The sequence below is a fragment of the Onychostruthus taczanowskii genome, unplaced genomic scaffold (assembly GCF_017590055.1).
Source record: "Onychostruthus taczanowskii isolate IOZ18803 unplaced genomic scaffold, ASM1759005v1 scaffold36, whole genome shotgun sequence".
NCBI lineage: Eukaryota > Metazoa > Chordata > Aves > Passeriformes > Passeridae > Onychostruthus > Onychostruthus taczanowskii.
Window position 1 is genome coordinate 2533018 of NW_024501015.1, and position 23793 is coordinate 2556810.

The 23793-nt window shown below is 40.4% G+C and overlaps 1 protein-coding gene across 13 annotated transcripts in view; it reads left to right on the forward strand.

Annotated features, from left to right (window-relative positions):
• Positions 1-267: 267 nt before the first annotated feature.
• Positions 268-23793, forward strand: part of CREB5 (cAMP responsive element binding protein 5) — a 267897-nt gene continuing 244371 nt past the window's right edge. For 3 of the 13 annotated variants that reach the window (XR_005953199.1, XM_041411413.1, XM_041411425.1), the window contains exons 1-5: positions 268-305; positions 424-840; positions 3428-3521; positions 6864-6956; positions 7126-7320. Coding sequence is in view for 10 of the 13 variants with exons in the window: in XM_041411413.1 (XP_041267347.1) it covers positions 7306-7320 (15 nt within the window). In the remaining 3 variants the exon portion in view is untranslated. The other 10 variants (XM_041411417.1, XM_041411414.1, XM_041411418.1 and 7 more) reach the window with 10 other exon arrangements.

Below are 23793 nucleotides of genomic sequence, written 5' to 3' on the forward strand. Positions count from 1 at the left end.
CTTTCCCCAAACAAATTGATGTCTTAATCAGTTGTGATTGCCTTATTTTATTCTACTCTCCTGCACAAAAATAAGCTGTTACATTTTTTTTTTTTCTCCTAGGTATTTTTGTTAAAGAGAACCAGCTCTGTCGCTGTCTGGCCATTTGATTTCCATTCTAGCCCTGTGATCTTTACAGCACTGTTTATTTCATGCTACCTTGCGCTGAGCGTCATCGGATCTTCTGGCAAGGGTTGTGTCGTTTTTGTTTCCTGACATTCGCTATTTATCTTCGCTACTGAAACAATACTTGAAACCCTTTAGAGGTACAGCTTTGTAAAAACAAGCCCTCCCTTCTTCCACGATGCAGCTTTATTTCCTAAAGGCGTTTCTAGTAAATCTTGCTATAGCTGAGTAATTTTTTGTGGTGCTGTTTTCTTAAAGGACCTAGGTAATCCATCCTGGATATAGAAGTGCATTCATCTTTTCTAGCAGCAGAGCCTATGAAAAGCTGTTTTATTTCCCATTCTGATTTCTCTTCAAGCTCGGATATGTCCACTCCAGCTATACAAGTGGTGACAATGGGTACTCTCTCCTGGTTTGTATGGTGGTTATGAAGGTAAAATTGAAGTTAAGTGGGATTTTTTTTGAGCTAGAAGGATGATATTTATTTCTATGCTTCACTATTACTTGCTCATATAGACCCCCATCCATCCATGCTTCCTTGTAATTTATTGGCAGGGCCTTGTGAGACTTTTATGCTGATAAATATTCCAGGGATTCACTTTTATTCTTATGCTTACAACTGAGATATGTAACTTTCAGCAGAAGGAGTTAATTTCCTGTCTCATTCAGCATCAGGTAAGTCTGAATTTCAATTTCTTGTTTATTTACATAACATGTTAATTTGGTGGCTAGCACTGCTATTAGCTAAAGTTATGTCTGAATAAGGGTCTTATTTATCCCTTTGTGTAATATGCAAGAAAAAGCCCTCCTTGAAAATGTCATGTACCTTGTATTTTAGAGGACTTTTAAAATTTGTTTGCCTTGAATATTACATTGCAAATGTAACTGTCACATACAGTGTGTTGCTTGATCTGTGTGGGGAGGGGAAGGAGAAGGGGAAATTAGGTTCAAAATGTGCACTGTGTCTTTTGTCCTACTTCTCAATTTACTGCTGCTTTCATATGTCATTTCTTCTTTTTCACACTACTATGCTGAGGATGGAGACAAACTTAATGCATTGTAAAATTAAAAAAAAAAAACTACCTGCAAATATTTATCAGTCTTTTTTTTTTTTTTTTTGCATTATCATCTAAGATTAATGATTGTCTCCATTTCAAATCTGAAAATATTTGAATGCTTCTCCCTTTTAAACAAGGAAGAAAGCATGCAAAAAAATTTGCACAATTGAAAAGTGAATAATTCAGAAAGAGATTAATTTAAAGTCAATGTTTTTTTCTACACCAAGTATCAAACATGCTTCAAAAATCCAATCTGGAACTCGCCTACATACAAATACAAGTTATTTCTCTGGGAGTAACTAGGAGAGGTATTAATTCCTGAGTCTCAAGACTCCAAAATATTTGCAAACTACTTCAAGTATTTTGCTGTAATTTTTTTCCAATGTAGTAATATATTGGACCCTGTTACATTTTAATAATTGCTTACAGACATGGGATGAAATGTTGGCCCTACTGAATCCATGGGAGTTTTCCTATTGACTTCAGTGAAGCTAGGATTTTACCCATGGAGTTACATCGGTAAACACAACAAACCTGATTCTGTACTTCAGCTAAAATAAAATCCAGGGCATATTCTGTGTTACAAGAATGAAAGCAAAACTGTACCCTTTCTAAAAAAGGTTTTGTGCATCTATGTGATTTTGACTAAATGAGTGTTTTTGCACCTGTTGGGTTAAAAGCAAAAAAAAGTAAACCTGCTGTCGTTGTTTTGGAATGTGTATCTAATTTTATAATACATACCACAGCAGGTCATCCTAAATTAAAAAATTGCAGGTTTAATTTTTTTTGTACACAAGTAATATAATCTCTAAGTCACATGTGAAAGTAGCATGTAATTTATATAGTCATGATGTCAGCAGTGTATTATGTAAGTTCTTAATGGCACATGAGGTTTAGTAGTGCAGACTGATTTTTGTTTTACATAATGTGACTTCTGGTAACTTTCCTCTTGAAAAAAAGGGTTTTCAATCTTTGGGTCACCATGCCTTTTTATTTCTTCCTGATAGGGCTGTTATTTACATGTATCTAAACAAAATCATGCTAAAAAAAAATTACTGACTTTCCTGACTGATATTTGTGTAAAATACTGGCAGTGCTGCATGGCAGCAAACACTTTACTTCTCTTGCTGCAATACCACAATTACAAATTTTGCAATTACATGGGAACTGCTGGGATTTATCCCTTGTCGTCTCCTTCTCAGTTTTTCAGCTAGAAAATAAGGCCAAAGTTTGATTTGCCCTGCAAAGCCTATCTAAGCAGACTATATAGAGAGCAGTAAGAGTGGTTATGAATCCACAAACTGTGGGAATCTCCATTACAGCCCCTCTTCAGCCCTCATCTGTAGACTAGAAAATGAGTCCACACTGCTGCCATAGAGTACCTGCACATTCTCGTGCAAAATATTTTCTCTCATTCTGTTTCCAGCAGCAAAAGCAGAAGTGAGTAATATGAAGGTGTGAATAAGACATCTTTATAGCACTTTAAAGGAGGAACACCTTTGTACCTCTGACATTCATGACATCCCCAAGAAGAGAAGCAGTAGAAGACAGTCTGTTAAAAAACCCCTACACTTAAAATGTCTGTAAGGTCTTTTTGTCACATGACCCCATTATTTTCATCTGTAAACACAGCTGTAATATTATTTGATTCCATTAATAATCAGAGATTTGATCAAACAAGACAGAAAAGAATTTGTATTTTTCCTTCTTGTTTAAATACGATTTCTAAATTAGGCTCTCAGAAACATACAAAGATGTTATATCTTTCAACTCCTTTTTTTTTAACCTCATTCTGTTCTAAGACTAAAATAACAACAACGCACCAACTAAAAAAAACAACAATCCAATAAACTAAAACCAACTGAAATCCAGCCAGAGGCCAAAAATCTACCAAAACCTCCATATGTGTCTAACTGGAGCCATAGTACCTAAAAATTGTTTATCAAATCAGTGTTCCATATAATGCACTAAACAATTAAATTATCACTAGGGGTATTCCAATAAGCACAGCATTAAAAATGGTAAAATAAATAAAAAAATAAGTCACACAGGATCTCTGTGGAAGAAAAATAATTTTCAAGAATTTTTTTACCTCATCCCAAAAGAAATAGTGGTGTCTGAGTACAAAGGAAACAAACTGTTCTTTGAATTGTTGTGAGTGTAGAAGGAAATACAAAGTCTCTCTTTTTGGTCTCCTGGAACAGAACACATGGCACACGGCTACAATGAAGAGATCATTCAGGTATCTGGGATCTGACCTGCTTGGAGAACCATTGTGTACCTGCTTGTCCACAAGAGGTGAGGGGTTAGATGGCATTGTGTATGCCTTGAACAAGCATCAAGAACAAATGTACACTGAGATCAGCAGGAGAGGAGGTTGGTCATACTCTGCTTCCTGACATGCTGGCATCACTCATGAATGGAGCAGGAGAAATTATGAAAAAAGAGGAAAAAATTCTGTCTCTTGTAGTTCTGGCCCTCGTGTGCATCCTCATTATTGTCACCAGGTTGAGGAGGCCAGAACACATCTTTCTGCATGATTGAGCTTCTGTTTGGGTCTTTTCCATGGGAAGCGCCATGCTTCTCCATTTTTCTGCTCATTCTTTTTATGTGGCACAAGCATGACCTACAGCTACACTTCACTTTACCAAGAGAAAGGAGAAATGTAGAATAAAACTGATTTTGGGTAACTTAAGAAGAGTGAAAAGTCATCACTTTAAGTGTTGCTTAAGGCTCAGTTAGATGCACACAAGCAACACATCTTAAATAATGGTTAAAAGCCTGCGGGTCTAGAGCAAGCCTCCTCCCACCAGCTAGCTCTGTGGCTTCTCAGTAGTTCACACACATTGATTTTGTCCTACACATGCTCAGCAGTTTAGTTCAGACGGGGGAGTTTGGAGTTAAGTGATTTGATGCTTCACAAGCAGCCTTCCAGGAAGTGGAAAAGAAATGGCCAATTCCTGGGCTGTGGCTTCTGCAGCATAGATGAGGTGAAACACGGAGAGCTCCTGCTTGGCTCATCCAACTTCAAGTCACTTTGCAGATAAATATGTTCTCTAGCAAAGAGAACATGAATTCCCTCTTAGATCCATCTTCAGTACTCACATAACCTTGTAAAAAGCAGGAGCTACTGCTAGGCATCTTTATTTCCAGAGGGCATGGTACTGTGGCAATTAGTACTGTTAGGGGACAAAATGTGCTCTCACGTAAATCCCTATTACTGATTTATGTAGGAACTTCCCCCTGCAAAACATTTTCCTGCTTTGCCTGTACTCCTACTGAGACCTGGCTCCCTATTTTTGTCACCTGCTTAAAACACCAATGTCATTAAGAAAAAGCAAGACCAGATGAATGGGTGAGGAGATGTACATAGAGCACAGAAATGCAGATGTGACTTGCTTGGCATCCCGCAGGACTGTTTCACATCCCTGCAATGTATCACACTTCCTTTCCTCTCCAGTCCACTTGAGAAATGATACAGTTGAACAGGAACAGTGCATACCATTTACATTTCAGCTAACAGAACTTGAAAAAAAAAAAAAGTTTGATACTACTTAACTTCTGGTTAACTCTACTTATTCACCAGTTTCTGTCTCAGCTTTAAAACTAATCTGGTACTTCCTAGTAAGCTCCTGAAACCATAGAGAATACTTGGTTCCCTTCACTGATATCCTGTTCAGTCTGTTACTAAAATAAGGAGAGGTGAGATATGAATAGAGATGTAATAATTAAGAAATCAAGACTTTCATAAAAACACCAGAATTACATTTGTTCAGGATATCACTAGGATTATTATATATTAAATAGCATAATTTGTACTTCTTTTTAAAATGCATTTTACTGTCACCATGGATTAAAGTATATGTTAAGATCTAGAAATCAATTTTTCCCCTTACCATTTTATTTCTTAGGCTTCACTTCTGTGTAACTAGTGCTGTATTACTTTTTTTGTGGATAGTTTCACATGATAAATGGGGAGATCTGAAGTTTTAGTAGCACATAAGGATGTGAATAAATCACTGTTCGATTAGACTAAAAGATATTGCTGCAAAGTACTTGTAACAAGATAATTGCAAGTGCCAGAGCTGAGAGTAACGCTCAACACTGGCAGCATCTTAGTTAAACACGTGGTTAATGATGTTATAGGAAGAATGGGTATGTAAAATATTCAACTCTACCAGCAGTAAATAATTCATTTTATGTGACAGCAATAGTGACTTGCTGAGACTGATATTTGACGTACAAAACTCCTATCATTATTTTAATATCTTTACTTCCCAATGATTTTAATGATATGACAAAGATTTTAGGTGTTTGCTGAAACAGCACTACTGTCATTTACTATCAGTCAAACAAAATGTCATTCTAACTCATATCACTTCAAATGTCTCAGTAGTTTTAATACCCATTAAACTACTGTTGTAGAGTGTGGGTTTTTTTCAGATTTTACATTTACACACTAAAACTGACGAAGACCTATGTGTTAAACATTTATTAGAACATACGATACAGAAAAGTATATAAGTTAAGATTTTGCCATAAGAAGAAAGCAGCTTTATAAAAGCCTGAGTATAAAAATAGAAAAGCAACGTATGACTTTGTACCTTTAAATTAGTTTATGAAAGAACAGGTAGTGCCTCATGGAGTTGATTGCTCAGTACTTTTCATTACAAGTTTCTTCAATCTCTTAAAAACATTGCCAAGTTTTGAACCATTCAGGATGGAGCTTTCCTGCCCTAGGCAGGAGTATTTTGGAAAGCTGCTTCCACAGTTCAATCACTGCTGAACAATATTTCATAAAAAGGAAGTTTCCTTGCCTAACATTAACCCGCATTTCACAAGCTGGTGTTTTTTGTTTGGTGGTGTTTTGTTTCGGTTTGTTCGGTTTTTATTTTTAACATATAGTGCTTTTGGAACAGGAACCTGAAGTTCTGCAGAATGATCATTTTGCTGTTCCAGGAGGTGCCTTTGATTAGCTTCTAAGATTTGCTCAAATTTGTCCCCCATATAGAGCATGTTCTCAAGTTACGGCTTGTCAGCTGAGCTGCGGTAACTCACTCTGCCTACATTCCTCATTTGCCGAGTGGAATATGCTAATTCAAACCACCTTTAGAGGAGTTCATATTAAAGAGTTGTTCTTCACAGTGACAGCACACAAGCAGACATCAGCTCGACTTGAAAGCAGCAACTTTGCAGGCAGAAGAGCATCTCTTTTACTATCAACATCCCACAGTTTAAATCAAGAAAGAACTTGGCAATTACATTTTCTCAATGTCCCTTCTCTGCTCAGTGTTCTCAGACTGAAGGCATTGACACATTTTCTTCTCTGTGAACCGCTCAAACACCAGGGATTAAAGTGAGCATAGAACAAAACAAAGCTGCATCTCAGTGCTCCTTTTCATATCCCCATTCAGAGATCAGTGGTCACCATAGAACAGAGAGAAGGTTGGTAGCAGGCAAAAGAAAAATGGAAATAGAGAAGTAAAGAGGTGGAAGAGGGAGGAGAGAAACAGAATCTGAGGGTGGCAAGTGAAACAGAAGTTGGGCATGGAAGAAAGCAATAATATGTGACACATATTGCAGCAGATTTCAACCTCAGAGAAACCGTTGACATTATTCTGAACTCATTCTCCCCCCCAGGACTGCAACTCATTTCAAGAGTCTTTCCTCGGGCCCTGAGACTCATATCAGGAACCCAAAACCTCTCTGGCTCCGCTGTCAGCGAAAACCAAGGTAACCACCTGTCAAAGCATTTGTCACTACCCTCTGTGGGGCAGACACACACAAACTGCAGCCACAAGCTGCCTGTCTCTTTAAGTGGTAGAGATCTGTCCAAATATGTATGTGGCAGGTAAAGCTGTTGATCTGAATAAAGTGGTGGTCCTGTTCATCTTGCCTTTAGGATCTTTTTTGCCATAACTGAGTCTTACTACAGAAGTTGCCGGCAGATTTGGGCCCTGTTGTGCTTGACTGGCACCTGAGTTCTCCATTGCCACTTACAGTTCAGTCTCATTGAGAAAACTGAAGAAAAACCTCATTCCAATCCCAGGAAAACCCATCGATCAGCCACAGTGCCAGCTGCATGTCTGTGAGAAGTGTGAGTACATAAATTGTATGGTGAAACCTCAATGAGAGATGCAGAGCTGTTTCCTGCGCTTAAATCTTTTTGTAATGGCCTTAAAAACTTCTGTGTTTGTGTATGCTAAAACCCTTCCTGTGAGACAGAAATGGCTGCAATTATTAATTTAGTCATCTGTGTAGTTTATAATTCCAGGACGTTTAGAGGTAAGGCACTTTGCACTCGATATGCAATTTCCAAAGATAATACCTGACAAAACGAAGGCTTACAGTGACAGTGTCATTGAGCTTTATCCTAAGGAGTTAAATGAGTTCAAAACCTATCATCAGTCACTGATAGGATTTGCTTCTATCTGCCTAAATCCTGCATAAAGTGCCAGTGAATTGTTAAAAGCTGAAGATGATAATTAGCCTAATATAAACCTGCAAAAGAACGGTATTATTAGGAGTAAAGTGCTGTATTATTGGCATTTGTAAAGTAGTTCCCGATTTTGGCAGTATGTGTTGTATTACTCTCTCCTCTCTTAATGGAATATCGGAGAAAAACCAAACGGAGCAAGCCATTGCAGATGCTGAGACCCTCAAAACACTGAGCTTTCCTCATGAGACATTCCAGACTTAGGTGCTAAAACACTGCATCAGAATTAAGTCATACTTCCTGGCATGAATCAGCTGCTAAATCCAGTTCAATCGTGTATCTTTGATACAAATCCCTCCTAGATAACTGCAGTGTGGAGTAAGGTGCCAAAGGAACCTCCAGACCCAGGTGCTAGAGGCACTTCTGAGGAGCATTGGGCTAAGAGTAAAAAAAAAAAAAAAAAAAAAAAAAAAAAAAAAAAAGAACCCGGAGAGTTGTAACAGGGGGGAGGAGGCACTGAAGTAGTTACAGGGTGGAACAATAACTTGGTCACCGGCAAGCGTCCCGGACGACGACTCAGAGACACTGCCAACTAGATGCAGAACGTTTACATGTTCAAAAAGCAATGAGACACTCTATTATATCGGTTAAGATTCTTTGTGACTGCGCTGCTCCAGCGCCGCCGGGGTTCCGCCGCGGCGCCAAATCCCGCCAGGCGGACCGCGGGCACACCTGGGCAGGTGGACAGCGGCGCGCCCTCGCAGGGCTGCAGCTCGAGACGCAGCTTTCCCTCCCTTCTCGGGCACCGCGTTACTCCTTAAACATTTTCTAGATAAAGAAACTCAAGGAAACAAGCCCCGAAAGAGTTCGGGGCTGCAGGACGCGAGTCCCAGCTGAGCGCGGGCCTCCCGTGCGGCTGTCACTCAGCAGAGGCTCCGCGCCTGCCGGAGCTCGGCACGGCCAGGAGGAGACCGCTTTCTCCTGGCAGCCCCCGCCCGGGCATCGGTGCCGGAGCCCGCGGCTGCCCGGGACGCGGGGGGCGGGCCGCCGCTTCCAGGCTGACTCACCCCCGCTCCGCCCCGCACCCGGCGGGGGCGGGACCGCCCGAGGCCGCGCCCCCGCCCCGCGCTCCCGCCCCCCCCCCCGCCCGGCACGGACCGCAATGATTTAGAAGTTCAGGAATCCCACGTGACGTCACGGAGGGTGATGTAATGCTTCTCTAAATAGAACGTATTGTAACCGTCCCTCAGTCCAACGTGGTTCCTCCGGCCGCGCTGCCGGTCCCGTCCCCGCCGCGCCGGGCGGTAAGTTCCTAAAAATACGGGGCTGCCCCGGGAAGGCGCTCGGCGCGGCGCGCGGCGCGTCCCGCAGCGCACCCCGCACGGAGCCGAGCGCTGCAGCGCCGGGTGCGCGCTGGGGAAGGGGCAGCCTGCGGCTGCAGGGGCTCTTCCCTCCGCCACCGCATCTCCTCCGGAGGCGGCAGCGCCGGTCTCCGTCGCGGGCGCGGGGTCCCGCCGCTCCCGCGTCCCCGCCGTGCTGGGGGAGAGGGGCGTGAGCGACCCCGCGTCCCGCGGAGGGTAGGGCAGGGCAGAGCGGCGGGGGCGGGAGCGCACGGTCGCCGAGACGCGGGGAAGCCGGACTCCCCCTCCGCACTTCAGGGAGTTTGGGAAGTCTGCGCGCTGCTTCCCGAGACGGGATGGGATGGGATGAGATGGGGCGGCTGCCGCGGAGCGCAAGCAGAGCCCCGCTGGTGCTGCCCCGAGCGGAGCGAGCGGGTGGGCAGCTCCCGGCGGAGCCACCGCGGGGTTCCCGCGCCCACGGCGGGCTGGACGGCTCCAGCCTCAGCGTAACCCGGCGGCACCCGGCGGTGACAGCTCGGCGGCGCGCTGCCCCGCCATCCTCTCTCCCCGCCGCCCCCAAAACTTCTGGCTAAGTTTCGCGGCGGCGGCCGTGCCTCCCAGCGAGCCGGGAGCAGCCGGCGGTGGCCGCGGAGCGATGCGCCGAGCGGTGCGCGGCCGCTTTCCCCGTGAGACACCCCGGGTGCCGGGCTGCTGCCGGCCCTTACGTCATGCTGCGGGCCGGTGCGGGGCTGATGCTCCGCTTCTGATGCCCTCGGGTGCGGGGAGGGGGCGAGTGTTGACAAGGTCCTCTCTCTGCAGCCTTCCTCTCCCTTTACAGCCCCTCTACTCCGCTGATCATTCCCCCCGGCCCCAGCTCCGCGTTCCCCCGCTACTGTCCTCTCTTACAGGGGTCTCTCTCTCCCCAGCGAAGTTTTCAGGACGATAAGAGCTGCAGGAGTGTAAGGGGAATACTTGCTAAACTCTGCCTCCTCTATTATTTATGTCGGAGCATGGTGAGTGATCCTTCATCTCCAGGGCTCAATATAAGCTTTATAATTGGAAAGAGAGAGGTAGTTTCAGAGATGGGGGTAGGAATAAAGGAAAATGAAATGTCCATACGTTATTTGGTTTTTCTTTTTTTCTTTTTTTAAAATCCAGACCGATATGAGAAGTGACTTAAGCAGCAAGATTAGAAGATTTCCATATATTATCAGTAAGAAACAGTGCTTAGCTAGATGAAATTGAAGCTTGAACAGAAGAATAATAATTACTGTGGAGCATCTTACTTGGGCTTTTCTTGAGACTGCAGTTGTTAGAAAAAGATTCACCCGCTGGTGTGCACCAGACTTTCCTTGTCTGGCCATTTGGACAAGCAGCAGTGCGTCAAGGAACAGCGGTGTAGGAAAACTTTCTTGTAAGATATATGCAGTGATAATCCAGAGACTGGACTGAAAGAAAATTTAGAGATTGAAAGTAAGAGCTGAATGCAAAAACGCAGGGTAATTTGTGGGAATTTTGCTGAAGGAGGTATGCTTCCCTAAAGGTACTGTTTATTTTCAGTATAAAAGTGTACAGTGGTGAAAGTCCCTGCTCAGTGTTTTGTAACTTTCATGTGGCGAATGAGGTTGTCGGTATCAAAAGCTGGAAATTCTTAATAAAAAATGGCTAAACTCCTTATTTGTGACTCCTTAATCCTAAAGGGAGCTGTACAGGTCGCAAAGCACTAGGGAAAAGTGTGATTAATGATCAGTGATTAGTGATAAGTGATTAGTGGTTTTATTCAAACTGTTACCTCTGACCAGAAGCACACATCAGAGGATTAACAGGCTCTTTAGATAAATGCTCATTAGTGGAAGGGGGAAAGCAAAGATAATAGGCATGCACACAGGGACAACTTTCTAGGAAAATCATTCCTGTCTCTGGCATAATAAGCTCTACTAGCAGAAAGGCTCTTTAATTTAAAAGTTGCTTTTATCTTGTAAATCAAAGATAGATGTAGAAGTTTGCTGCGCTATTATAGCCTAAATTTTCCCATATCAACTAGATGTGGATTATCTCAGTAGTGATATTTTATTAAAAAAACCCCGCACCACAATTGAATCTGTAAGAAACTGAACATTCCCAAGGGCTAAAGCTCTGCATCCCGAGGCATCTGCTCCCAAAGCCTGCTGCTGGCAGCTGACTAGATGGCGCAGTCCTGTTGTGTGCGAATGAACACTTCTGGGTTATGAACTTAGCAAGTAGCAGCTTGCTAGGTGTCCTTCAACACTTACAACAAAGTTGATTCTGTGCTGGGTTGGAGGCTAGACAGTGCTATGAGTTTGTAGTCACATTTTCCACTTCAGTTAATCTAGGGAGCTAAAGGCTGCTGGAAAAATTAGTCTCATTTACTGAAAGCTATGGTGAGAGAAAGAAGAAGAGAATGAGAGAGGGGCAGATAGCTACAGCCCGGGACATAACTCTTGATTGCACTGTTTTGTACTGCTTAAATGAAGTACAGTTCTGATGGCCCTAATTAATGAAGCCTGAAAGCTCTTGGGAGTTTTTCCCCCAGCTATAACTGGCAAAGTGAGTGTTTTTCTTTTCTTTAAATAAGTCACTAAAAAGAAGGAACAGTTGGTGTGGTGGTTGAACAAAACAACTTGGACCTGACTGTGCTTTGCAGATTATGGTAAGGAGCCTGTTTTTATGATAACTAACCAGGGATTTTTAATTATATATGGCTTGGGAAGAAGTGGTATCTACTGCTGTCGATAGACTTGGGGGTTTCCTTTGTCCCATTAGCTTGTATGGGATTTATGTTTGGTTTCAACTGTGGAGATCATCAAAGTTTCAGAACTTTAAAAGAAACACTTAAGTGAAACAGGAAATAGAAATAATGAACTTATGGCATGAAAAAGAAATGGCTGTAGTCTCCTATTGTTACATCTTTAATTGGAGACTCTTAGAAATAGTCAGGCTAATGTTTAAAATCAAAAAGTTTTGTAATAGCATATAAAAAAGGTAATAAGCGCTGTCTGCCAGTCGTGAATATTGGATGGCACTTTTCCAGGATTTAAAATTGCAATATTTTTAAAAGTTTACACATTTAGAACAAGCGGAAACCTTTTTCCCCTTCCAAAACACCCATTTATAGTTCAGCTTCAATTTATCACACTCCTCATCTGCTAATTTAACCCAGAAAATGTAAGGGAAAAGAAACCATGTATATACATTTAAAGAGAAGATAGTAGCGAGATTGTACAAGTAATTTTATTTATATCGTCACTTAGCAGAATGATTTACACAGATAAAGAGTAATAGGTGCTTTTTAAATTTGATATTCACTTCCTCACGCTGAGAATCTAAAATGTGCTGCAATCACATTTATCCTGCTTGCTGCCGAGGAATCTTCTGTAAAAGATCGTTGCTGTGAGAGCTAGAGTTTGCTCTGGAGTTGATAAGAGAGAGGTAATCTCCCTGTGCCGTCAGAAGGCAGCTCTTACATACTAAACCTTTCAACTCTGTGTGGGCAGAATTTCTCTGAGCTCAGTAAGTCTTGCAGGGTGATTTGAAACTGGGTTATTAACTTGTCTCCTTGTGGCCCCCTCTGAAAACCTGTCTCTGTGCTCCTAATCAGGGTATGAGGATCTTAAATGTTAGAAGAATTCTTGCAAGGTCGTTGTTGCTTTTAAAACAATTTCTTTAGTCAAGGACTTTTCCTCTACTCTTTGTCATCCCATGTCTCTAAGTTCTGCCGTTAGTTAACTTTCTGGATTTCCTGTAAACCTGTTGCTTTGAGGATTTATACCTATGTTTATGTATTATTAGCTTTAATTTTAATTCCAGTGACCATCTTTCTTATAAACTCTTTATAAACTGTTTTTTTCTTCAAACACTTAAACATTATTATTAAGGACCATGTGATTTATTATTGGAACAAACTGTTTTTTTTTCTCAAGGCCCGCGAACACTGATTTTTCTTGTAACTTATTGCAGGAATACTTTACTCAGTAGACGCAGTTGCTGGAAAAGCAGATGTATAAAGCAACAAGTCTTTCAGTTCTGCTTCACAGGTCTAGGTGTTTCTTTTGCTTTGATTCTGTTTTGGTAATCTCATGCTAATCAAATTATTAGGCAGACATCTATAACTAAGCCAGCCTTTTTGGCTTAATCTTTCATGTGTAAACTTTAATTGATACAAATACATAGGAGTCTCAGTGGAAATATTTAAAGTACTTTGAGATTCTGTCAGTCCTAAATACTAACTTCAGGGCTGATCAGAGAGCTTGGTAAGTCACTCTGCGATATCTCAAACAATTTCTCTTGATTTGTCCTCTCTTCATGCTGCAAGCTATTCAGCCCCTTTTCCCCCCTCCTCCATCCCCACACAACCTTATCTCTTGGTAAATTATCTCAGCAAATTATAACACTCCAGAGCTTTTAGGGCTGTAGCCTTAAAAAAGAACTTTTAGGGCTTTTGTATTTCTCTGCCTTGAGAAATGACCGAAGTTGATCACAAATTTAAAGCAACCGTTTGGGATAAGAACTGTGAAAACATATTTTTTCCTCTTAACAAAAGTCATATTACTATGCTAATTTACAATTCTGAAGGTGTAGTATTCTCTGACACAGACGAAACAGTGATCTCAGACAATATGTTATCATGCTGGATTTTAACATTATAGCATTAAGTACAGAAATTAACTTCTGTAGACTTGACATGTAAAAACAAAATCCTGTTATGGAAATATTTTTTGTTTTGCTTACATATGTAATCAAATAAATTATTTAAATAGTCTCAGGTATACATAACAAGCACAACATAACATACATAAAATTATCGTTTTGGATATGTGATGAAAGAACTTGTTGAAGCAGATAAGCTCTTGTGTTTTTCTACATCCGTGGAGCTCTTGTGTTAGTTTGTGCACTGATTGTTTTGCTCCTGTTATGGCTCAGGTTGATGGGGCAACATTGAAACTCTAAAATAATACTTAATCTACTGTTTTTCACTAAGGTGTTATTTTAGTCTGCAGTTAAAATTACCAAGAGTCAGCATTTCTTTACTAGCCGTTGCATGGGAAATGCAGGTGTTATTTGCCCTTAGAGAGTTAAGAAAGGGTTGGTTGCACTGGTCTGTAGGTTTTTAGGTTGTGATATCAAATGCTATTTCATAAACACAAAGAGATTTTCCAAGGATTTTGCTGAAGGCTGTAGGATTTTCAAAGTAAAACATTGAAAGCTTACAACAATTTCCTTAGCTTAAAAGATGTTTTGCTTTTGGTTCTTGTTTCCGCCTTATACTTTTTTGAGAATTTTTTCAAGAAGTCGGTCCCACACACTACTCCAGAATAAATGCCTTGAAACACTGTCACCAGCAGTGTTTGTGTAGGTGTGTGGTTTTAATAATCTCTTCCTTTGAGACAGCTCATGTCACTGTTGTGCCGCCCTGCCACAAGGTGATTTTAAAGCGTGGGGTGAAGCCTTGCTTGGCCAGAAGGCTCCACTTTGTGGGTGATAAAACTTGCAACGTCTTTAGAAGAAGCCAGAAGGAATGAGATTCGAATTTAATTGGGAAAAAATACTACAAATCCTCTCTTACCTTTGCTAGCTGATTCTGCTTTTCTTTAGTTCTGAATGTTTTCATTGCTCTTACTGAGGTACTGAGACCTCTGCTAGCATAGGAATTGGGCATGGTTTGATCTCACCTGGAGCCTTCTATCCCACATAAACTCTAGTAATAGTTTCTGCTGCCTTTTTAACCTTTGCAGCTTGCTTTTCTCTCACTGCAGCTTCTTTCCTTCCTAAGGGCCTTGTCTTTGTGTGCCACCACTCACCACACCATTTCAATGCAGTTGAAATGTCTGGTCCCAATCTCAGTATGTTTGTGTATTTTAATGTTTTCTGTTCAGGGATGTACTGAGCTCAAACTTGTCATCCTTAAATACACTGCCTAAAGTTAATACAGAGATATGTAATTAATTTGGCCTATCATCTCTTATTTAGAGGAAGCTGTCTTTTTTGCTGTTTACTTTGTGGGCTCGTGCCTTTAGTTACTCTCTCATTGCATGTAAGGCAGCATTGTTCAACACCACCTTTTTCTGAGCTGTTTGCAAGAACAGTTTCTGTACCCAGACACTAATTTGTCTTTTCTGGGAAATCAACCTGGACCAGTGGCTCCTAGATCTAACATCTGATTTTTTTTCCCCTGCTGGTCTAATGTAAGGAATGCTAGTTAATGTGCTCAACACAGGGGGCTCTGTAGCACAATAAACAGAATCTGAGATTGGATTTGGGATGCATTGTATAGAGCAGCTATAACAGCAAGCTATAAATTGGGATGTTAGTGTATTGTACTCCCTCTCTCTTTTTTTCCTCTTTTCTGTCTTTTAAACCTTTCAGTTCTGGAGCGCTGAAAATACTACCTGTAGAGTAATATTCTGCCGAAGTAAATGCTCCAAGATATGGATGATGATATTAGTAGGTCACTTGGTCATGCACTGATGCTGCAAATCAGCTGCCAGTAATTCAGTCATGGCTGAACTAGTTTGCAATCATTCCAAGTCCAAATATACCTCTCACTTAACTTTTCAGAAAACTTTTATTCAACAGCAATGCTTTGCTACTAGATGCAGAGCCCTAAATTATGAATGCACTCAACTTGCACTAGAAGAGGTTTGGCTTGCATATTAGGAAAAATTTCTTCACTGAAAGGGTTGTCAAGCATTGGAATAGGCTGCCCAGGGAAATGGTTGAGTTACCACCCCAGGAGGTAATTGTAATTACAAGATTAGATGTGGCACTTGGGGCATGGTTTTGTAGCGGATTTGGCAGTGTTGGGTTAATGGCTCAACTTGATGATCTTAAGGGACTTTTCTAACTTAAACTTTCTAACTACACGATTCTGCAACAGTAAACCGTACCTCCATAGGTACTACTCTGAATTAACTTGAGGCAATTGGTTCGGTCACATCTGCTTTTGGTTCTGGTCCAGTCAGTGAATGAGTTTATCACAATTCTTTTTTAGATGCCCAGCAGAAACTCCAAAGGTGACCTGAGTGTGTGATGGCAAAGTGCCTGGAATTGTGCTTGTTCCGAAATGACACTGTCTGTGTTAGAAATTTGGGCTTGCCAGTATCTTACTTATAAGAAACTTCTTTTCTCTGAATGCTTGTAAAAACTGAAAGTGGAACAATGGAGTAGAAACAGATCATCAATTGCTTGGTTCAGGACTATCTTTTCCTACCTATTGTTTAACTTCCTTATTGAATGAATCCTTTAGGAAGAAGAAATTTTGGTTAAGGGTTTGTGATAATTTCAATCATGACATCAACTTCATTTTTTGTGACTTAAAAAAAAAGCTAATTTTGCTGGCAATAACTTGGCACGGGGGGAATGGCATTTGCATATTTTTCCTAAAGGTAGAAGAGATCAGGATCAACCTCTGTAGAGACTTCCATCATTTTCTAGAGTGCGCAAAATGAGGGAAAGGAAGAGATTCTGTAGTTAAAAACAAGTTAAGGAACTTCTTTTCTTTCTTCCATATTCTTAAGTGTATTAGTGTAGCACTTAAAAGTTGTTTTATATCTGTTATTAAATAAGGCCAGTGTAAATTCCTTTTATTGGATGTACAATGGAAAAGTATTTTAAAAAGGCAGTGGTAGAACAAAATGAATGATATAAAACTTAAACCACTTTCTACAATTCCTGTACTGCCCTTTCATTCTTCAGTGCCAGTAAAGCAGTACATGGACTCAGGCATGAAAATAGGTTAAATTTGAGTAACTGATGGTTTAACACAAAAAGTGAGAGAAAGCAGTAATTTAACCATTTTGATGAGAATCTTTAAAAGACAAGCTTCTGTAAATAATTTGCTATGAAAGTAGAAAGGATCAAAAGAGCCATGGGTTTTATGACTGGGTAAGTAGAATTACATTCTTGTGGATTTAAAAAATATCATAGTAGAGCCTAATTCTCCACTCACCCTGATACAAATCTGGAGCAACTCTATAGAAATCTGTGGAGTTACCAACTGCAATAATAGTCATTGAGAAGAAAATTAGATTCACGGGGTCTATTCTGAACATAGCCTATCAGTTGTGCGCTGTGCAAATCCCATTATTAAAGTAATAGCCTTACATGTCACGTTAAGGACGGCTGTTTCCCCAAGATGAACATGTTTGCAGCTCTCCTCATCTCATGGCTACTTTTTAAGGGGGCAGGGGGATATTGAGAATACTTATTTTCCGCTCAATTAATATTCCTTCCGTGCACTCTCCTTCCTCCCACGCGCTTTATGTGTGGGTGCGCAGTCTGCACTCTCCATCATCTATCTGTCTGTGTCTCTTTGGCTGTGACAGTCACCACTCTGGCCTCAGGCTTGCACAACATAGATGAAAAGCCCACCAAGCTTTTCAGTTAAACATGGCAGGATATAATTCTGCTCCTAAGTATGATGTGCATTTTCATGATTAACAACGCAGCTGTGCATTGGAAGTAACACCTTAGACTTCAGTTACAATTTTTATGTGGAGGTTTTAGCTTTTCTTTGAGTATTTGAAAGAAAAAAGGTGATAGAGGGCAAAAGAAGTGAGGAGACAGTGTGGCTCAGCAGTTTTAATAAATTGGGATATTTATCTGTAGCACTGCAGAAAGCAACACCCAGGACACTCGGGCATCTTGCATAGCTCCCAAGCTGGCCTGAGAGTGGGAATAAAGTCTTTGAGAAATGGGGGAAAAATGTCATCACTGCCTGAGCTGCTCTGATTTTGTTTTTTTAAACAGCAGTAAACAGGGAATTTTGAGTAAAGAAAAACATTGTAAAGAGTGATAAATAGACAGAGTCCAATGTACAGCCTGCGTTTTGCCCAGCCCTAATCATGTACACTCACTTGCTTCCAATTTTCTTCATTTGGCCCAGCATATGTGGGGTCAGCTCTGTTTCTTTTGAGATTGGTATAAATTGCTTGACTTCTCTGACACTGTGTGGAGTGAGGGTATGGCCCATGGTCTATTATTAATAGGCACAAAGGACATCTTCTGTGTATATTCTTTTGTGAGAGGCTGTAACAAATATTTTAGGCCCTATAACCACTCTGGTGTGCAAAGTCTCTGGATCCTTAACAATCCAGAGGTTAATTTATAAAAAAAAAAATGAAACAAACCCACAAGTATTATTTCATTGCCAAACATTTTTAAAAAGCACTATTTATGTAGGCCCTATATAAGCACACATTGTTTTATGTTCCTTCTGCTGGCTTTGCGTTTGACTGAACCATTATTCTCGAAGTGCTGCTGTGCTGAGATCATCAGTGATGATGGTGTGAAAACAAACAAGTTTTAGCATGAGAAGTCACTATATAATTTGACAGGGAGGTTGTCAGCACCAAAACATCTACATTCATTTCATCTCTGGTCAAAGCAAAATAAAAATCAGATGGCTAATGGTGAAAAATACATTCTTAGGAGGAAGGGAAGGGGATTGTATCTAATTCTGCAAGGTGCCATGTCAATCAAAAGTAGGACCAACCTCAATTCCCACTGAGGTCGATGGTTGCTTAGGGCACTCAGGGACTAGTGTCATTGGGCCCCTTTTCTTCAACGTTTAGTAAAACTGAGATGAAACTTAATTTTTCATTAATTCAAACTGCTAACAAGTTCTTGGGAGTAAAGCTCTCCTTGCTAAAAATCAAGACATGCTTCAGCTCTTCAGCAGAGAGCTAAAAAAAATAAATATGCGCTCTAACTCTGTAGCCTTCAAGGAGTCCTTCAACATGAGGAGTTCTGTGTGTACCTTAATGGTACAAAAATCCTGCTTTGGAGGAAAACGTTTCTGGCCTCTGTTACATTACACAAAATAGGGAGTTTTATTCTTCTGAAAGTGACCTTTAATGTTATCAAGAATGATTTTGTAGTGTTAAGTTAAAAAGCTTTGGGACTGATGAATGCAGCTCTATGTGTAGTCAAATAGGTGCTGTAAAAAATAAGCTATCAGCTATGTGCATGCCCCCCAACATTTTTGCTTTGTTCCTCAGCAAAAATTATAGTGGTCTGTTTTTAACAGGAACAGTTAAAGTCAATGGATCCCAGATGAGTCAACCAACTTAATAATACCCTCAAATTTAGGAGTTCCAGATAGTTTATTTTACTGCTATGCGGTGGCCTTACACTTGAACCTCTTACTGGATTATCTGAATTGAGTGGAGCTTGCAGGATACACAAGGAAGCACTGGGAAACATTGCTCCCTCTGTAGCAGTCAGGACGCTACATGTTGTATTTTCTCTCTCATGTTGTCTGATTCTATACGAATTTTCTTGCCAAAAAGTTGCTATTCCAAAATATTGAGACAGCCTATTTCTAGGCTGTCAGTCTTCCAGTTTTCATTTCAGAGTTTTGAGTCAGTGCACTGTCAGCCAAAAGCTTTTCACCAGGCTGAAAGCTTTTAGGCGCAGAAGGAGCTTAGAAGAAATATTTTCAGCATTGTAATTAATTCTAAATTAATTTATGATGAGGACAATAAGAAGCATGATGATGACTGTTTTATCAAGCTGGTCATGAAAATAGATTTGATTTGCTTTTTAAATTTGAATTTGCTATGTTGGTGTCAGATAGCTTAAATGTACTGAGGATGCCTTGCAAGCAAAGCGTCGGTTTGACATACTGGATATGCAGAGCTCCTTGTTGTATGTTTTCTTTCAAGGAAAGAGCCTTCCTTGAACAGGGAAAAATGTGGCATTGGGAGTGCTGCTGAGCCATGTGGCTGTGTGACTGTGGCAGTGAGATCTGCCTTGTGCCTCTCCCAACTAATAACATTGCAGCCACCAAAGTTCTGGTGCTTTCAGAAAGCCCAAGCCAGATTTCAAACAAATTTCTCACTTGGCTCCAGTGCTTAGAAAACACTGGACAGGGGAATGCCCATATCTACATTTAGAGAGAGGTATATGCTCATTAGCACCTGGAATGGGCAGGTATTGCATGGAGGATAGATTTAGCAAAATATCCATATTTTTTTGTAGCCTGACATCAAGAATTTTAAGACAAAAAACAAGTCTGCAGTTTGGCAACTGGTTTGTACAGCCAGACTCTTATTTACACAATAAATGATACACAGCAGTAAATTGTGTAGCTTATTGTTAGGCGAGAAAGAGGTAAAAGCAAGTGGTCCATGCCATGGAAATAACGTTTTTGATAAAGATTGGTTGTGAAAGAGTTAAATTAAAACCCAATCAGGAGTACTTTTTTCAGCCTTTGTACTTCTGTGGATATCACTTTCCTCACATACCTAGTGCCTTCCTACTAACCATCTTCAAAATATATACTAAAAAAGCATCACCCTTTTGCTGCCCACGTTAGAATGCCAGTTATTTCTCCACCTAATGACAGACTCTATCTGTGCTCTCAAGTATGGTGCGTGTGAGATGGTCAGAGAAGCAGCAAGGTCCTGACAGAGCCTCTTGTCTCTTGCTAAGCCCCATATTTAGCACAGAGGGGATTTCCTTGCTGTTGTGTAGAGAAGACTGCTGGGCCACAGGGGTTTTTTTCTGCACCCCATCCAGGTTAAATCAAGTAGCAGTTGCCAGGAGTTAAACTTGGTGGCCTCTGAGCAGCCTCTTTGGAGGGGAGTACATCTGGCCTTTGCAGCCAGGCTAGTGACATTTTTCGAGGGAAAAAATACTCACCAAAGACTTTCACACAAGAAACTTTACTGAAAAGAATGGAGGCTTGAAAGTATTCACAGTTAAAGATCAAAATTTCTGAGTAACTTCAGCCAAAATAAAAGGGAGAAAATGATGTGAAAAAGTCAAAATACTCTATTTCAACATTTTTTCAAAATGAGGTTCATCCTCTTCGAAAATTTATTTATATTAAGGAAGACATAAGGCACTACATCTTTCAGAGGTTTTTTTTTGGTGATGAATGATGTCTTTCAGGTTGATGAAAACACTTCCATGTTTATCTGCCTTCATTTCTCTGCTCTTGACTTGGGAGGCTGGGGTCTCTTTATCTTTCTTATCTGAACAATATAGATCTGTGCATATAAGACAGGGACAAGCTCCTGGAAAGCTGTTTTGTTTGAGAACTTCAAATAGCTGGGTAGAGACCTTTTGTTGGCCACATCTCCCAGATACTTCCTTAGACTTGGTCTGGTCTGATCTGGCTGGAACAGGGAAGATGATTGCCTTCCCTGGAGGGCATTGCAAAATCAATGTAATCAACTGATGGGATCAGGAAAAGCTTGGCTGAAAGAAACCAAGTCTTTGTACGGCACCTTTGCTGACAGTAAATTTAGGAGAGGCTGTCCTCTACTATGAATACTGTCAGAAATATCTTGGACTTGTTTTGAATTAAATCATTGCATAATTTTTAAAATTCGGAAATTGGAGTAAATGGAGAAATTCAGAAATTGGAGTAACTTTTTTTAGTTATGCTTTTTAGTTATGCTACTGGCTTAGGTTTTTAGGGTCTTTTAAAACATATTTCTTCTTTATGGGAAATGTAGATGACTTAAATGGATTTCTCTTACTGGGAATTATCTAATGGAATTTCTGATAAATTTGAATATTCAAGGATGGATTAAAAGGGAGCTGAAGGAACAATTAATGCTTCCTAGGTATGGCTTTTTTTTTTTTTTTTTTCCTTTGAGCAGATTAATTTCTCATTTTTTATCAGGAGACATACTAGGATTTGATGAGGAAGAAATTCTGGCTTATTCTAGTGTGTGGAATTGCTTTTTTTAGATCATGTATAGTATTTAATCTCCATATGATGGCTCTTTAACTTGTCTTTTCAAGTGTGTGTTTTGGTGGTTTGATGGTATGTAGAACATTTCCTTCCTGTACTTCAGCATTTCTAACCAAAATCTGAGTATGTTTGAAACCTTAGCTTATTCACACTTCCTAATCATAATCCCTTTGGTTTCCTTGTCAGCACCTTTGTGGTATTTCTCTGGACACCTCTATCTAATATCTCCAGAGGTTATTCTACAGAGTAACCTTTGACAAGATCTATTACTTGCTACTTACTGCTTTTAGCAAGGTGAAAAGAGGTCAGTCTCTGTGAAAGGCAGGCATTATTAGAAGACTGCTGTGGAGTCTCTTGGTGGCTTGTCCATCTCTTCTAGCAACACTGCAAATCAGTTCAGGCACCTCCTGTACAGCACAAAGAAAATTACATTTATGACTGGATGCGATCACATGTAGGTAATGCATGTCCTTGGGAAAGCGGCTCCTTTGTGCATTACAAAGCCCCAGGTGGTTTCTTTGTCAAGGTTGTAGCACAGTGATGCACCCACTGGAATCTGTGAGATTTTTGCTGTCAGCTTCAAGGGTAACAGGATTTCAACCTGTTAGTTTTTGTATGATCCGTTTAATTGAACTTCATGGCCAATGCTAATGATGTTTGCTGCTGCAAGAGTTGAATTGATAATTTGGTTGCCCCTCCTGTCAGAATTCAGGATCTTCCAAATGAAGGTTGGTGTTGTCTGTTTCTTTAACCAAATTAAGATGCAAAAACTACCTCTTTCTGATTTGAAAAACACAGATTGCAAAATCTCATTTTGCCAAAAGAGTAACTACAAGATAAATTTGGCTGACAATATAAAATCCCAGAAATTAGAAAAAAATGTATTTTCTTCCAGATTAATTAAAAAGATAACAAATTGCTCAGGAAACTTTAGATAGAACCCAGAGGTGTTGAAAATACAATTTAAAATGAATGTCTAGTCAGTTTATCTGCATGCATCCTCTAGAAATTAATGAAAAATCTTCCCAGGGAGCTTTGAAATATCTCAGTCTCAGGTTTTGTCAATGAAGAATGATGTTTTTAGCCTGGTTGTATCAGTTACTGATCACATGAAAAACATGTTTTTTCATGGTTTCTGTACATGTAAATTCTACAAAAGCTACTGGTATACCTTTCATATGCAAAGAGTTATAATACAGGGAAAAATGCCCTCTGTCTGAGCTTTAACAATAAATCATAAGTATTTTTCCACTCATCCTCAAACACTGTAATCCAGGCTAACTTGTTGCTAACATGGCTTTCACTTTCTGTCTATAATCTACCAATTAAGCACATGCAGACAGTGACTGAAATGCTCTGTCTTGGAGTAGAATTTCAATTTGATTTACCTAATGGGAGCTCATTGCCACATGACTACTGTATGTGTATGGCCTGGGAAGCTGGGCCTGAGCTCTTTGCAAAAATTAGGCTTGATAACTGTCTGAGAATATTTAAAAGTATGTAGGAAGAGCAAGATATAAATGTGAAATATGTATTACTTCCTTTGCTTCAAATAAGAAAATGAATAATGAAGAGAAGTAACAGGGGTTTTATTTTTCAGTGTGATCATATAGAGGTTAACATATAAACTGCCAAGGCAAAACGACTTTCTGCAAGATGAAAAAGAGGTTTCTGTAAATTGTGGTGGTTCCTGATGTTCTGCTTGTTTTCTGTGCCAGCAACCTCCCAAAAATTAATTCACTAAGAATTTACCAGTGAGAGTGTTTGGCATATTCCTTTTTTCCAAGCCCGCCCTGTATTTTTAAGCATGCAGAGAAGTACTCACGTGTGTGTATATGTGTGTAATTTTAGTTTTATTTTTCAATTGCCTCTTCCCCTTTGGTTCAAACTCTGTAGCTGGAGATTAAATAATTAACCAAGCGAATTGGCCTTGCACTCCAGTGTTCCAACCCTGTTCCAACCCAAAGCTGTATCCTGTGGTTACAGTTAAGGGCTCTGTCCTTGCAGAGGTGAGCAAGTGTTTGCAGAAGGCTCCTTTGAGACTGAACCCAAGAGAATGAGACCAAGAGG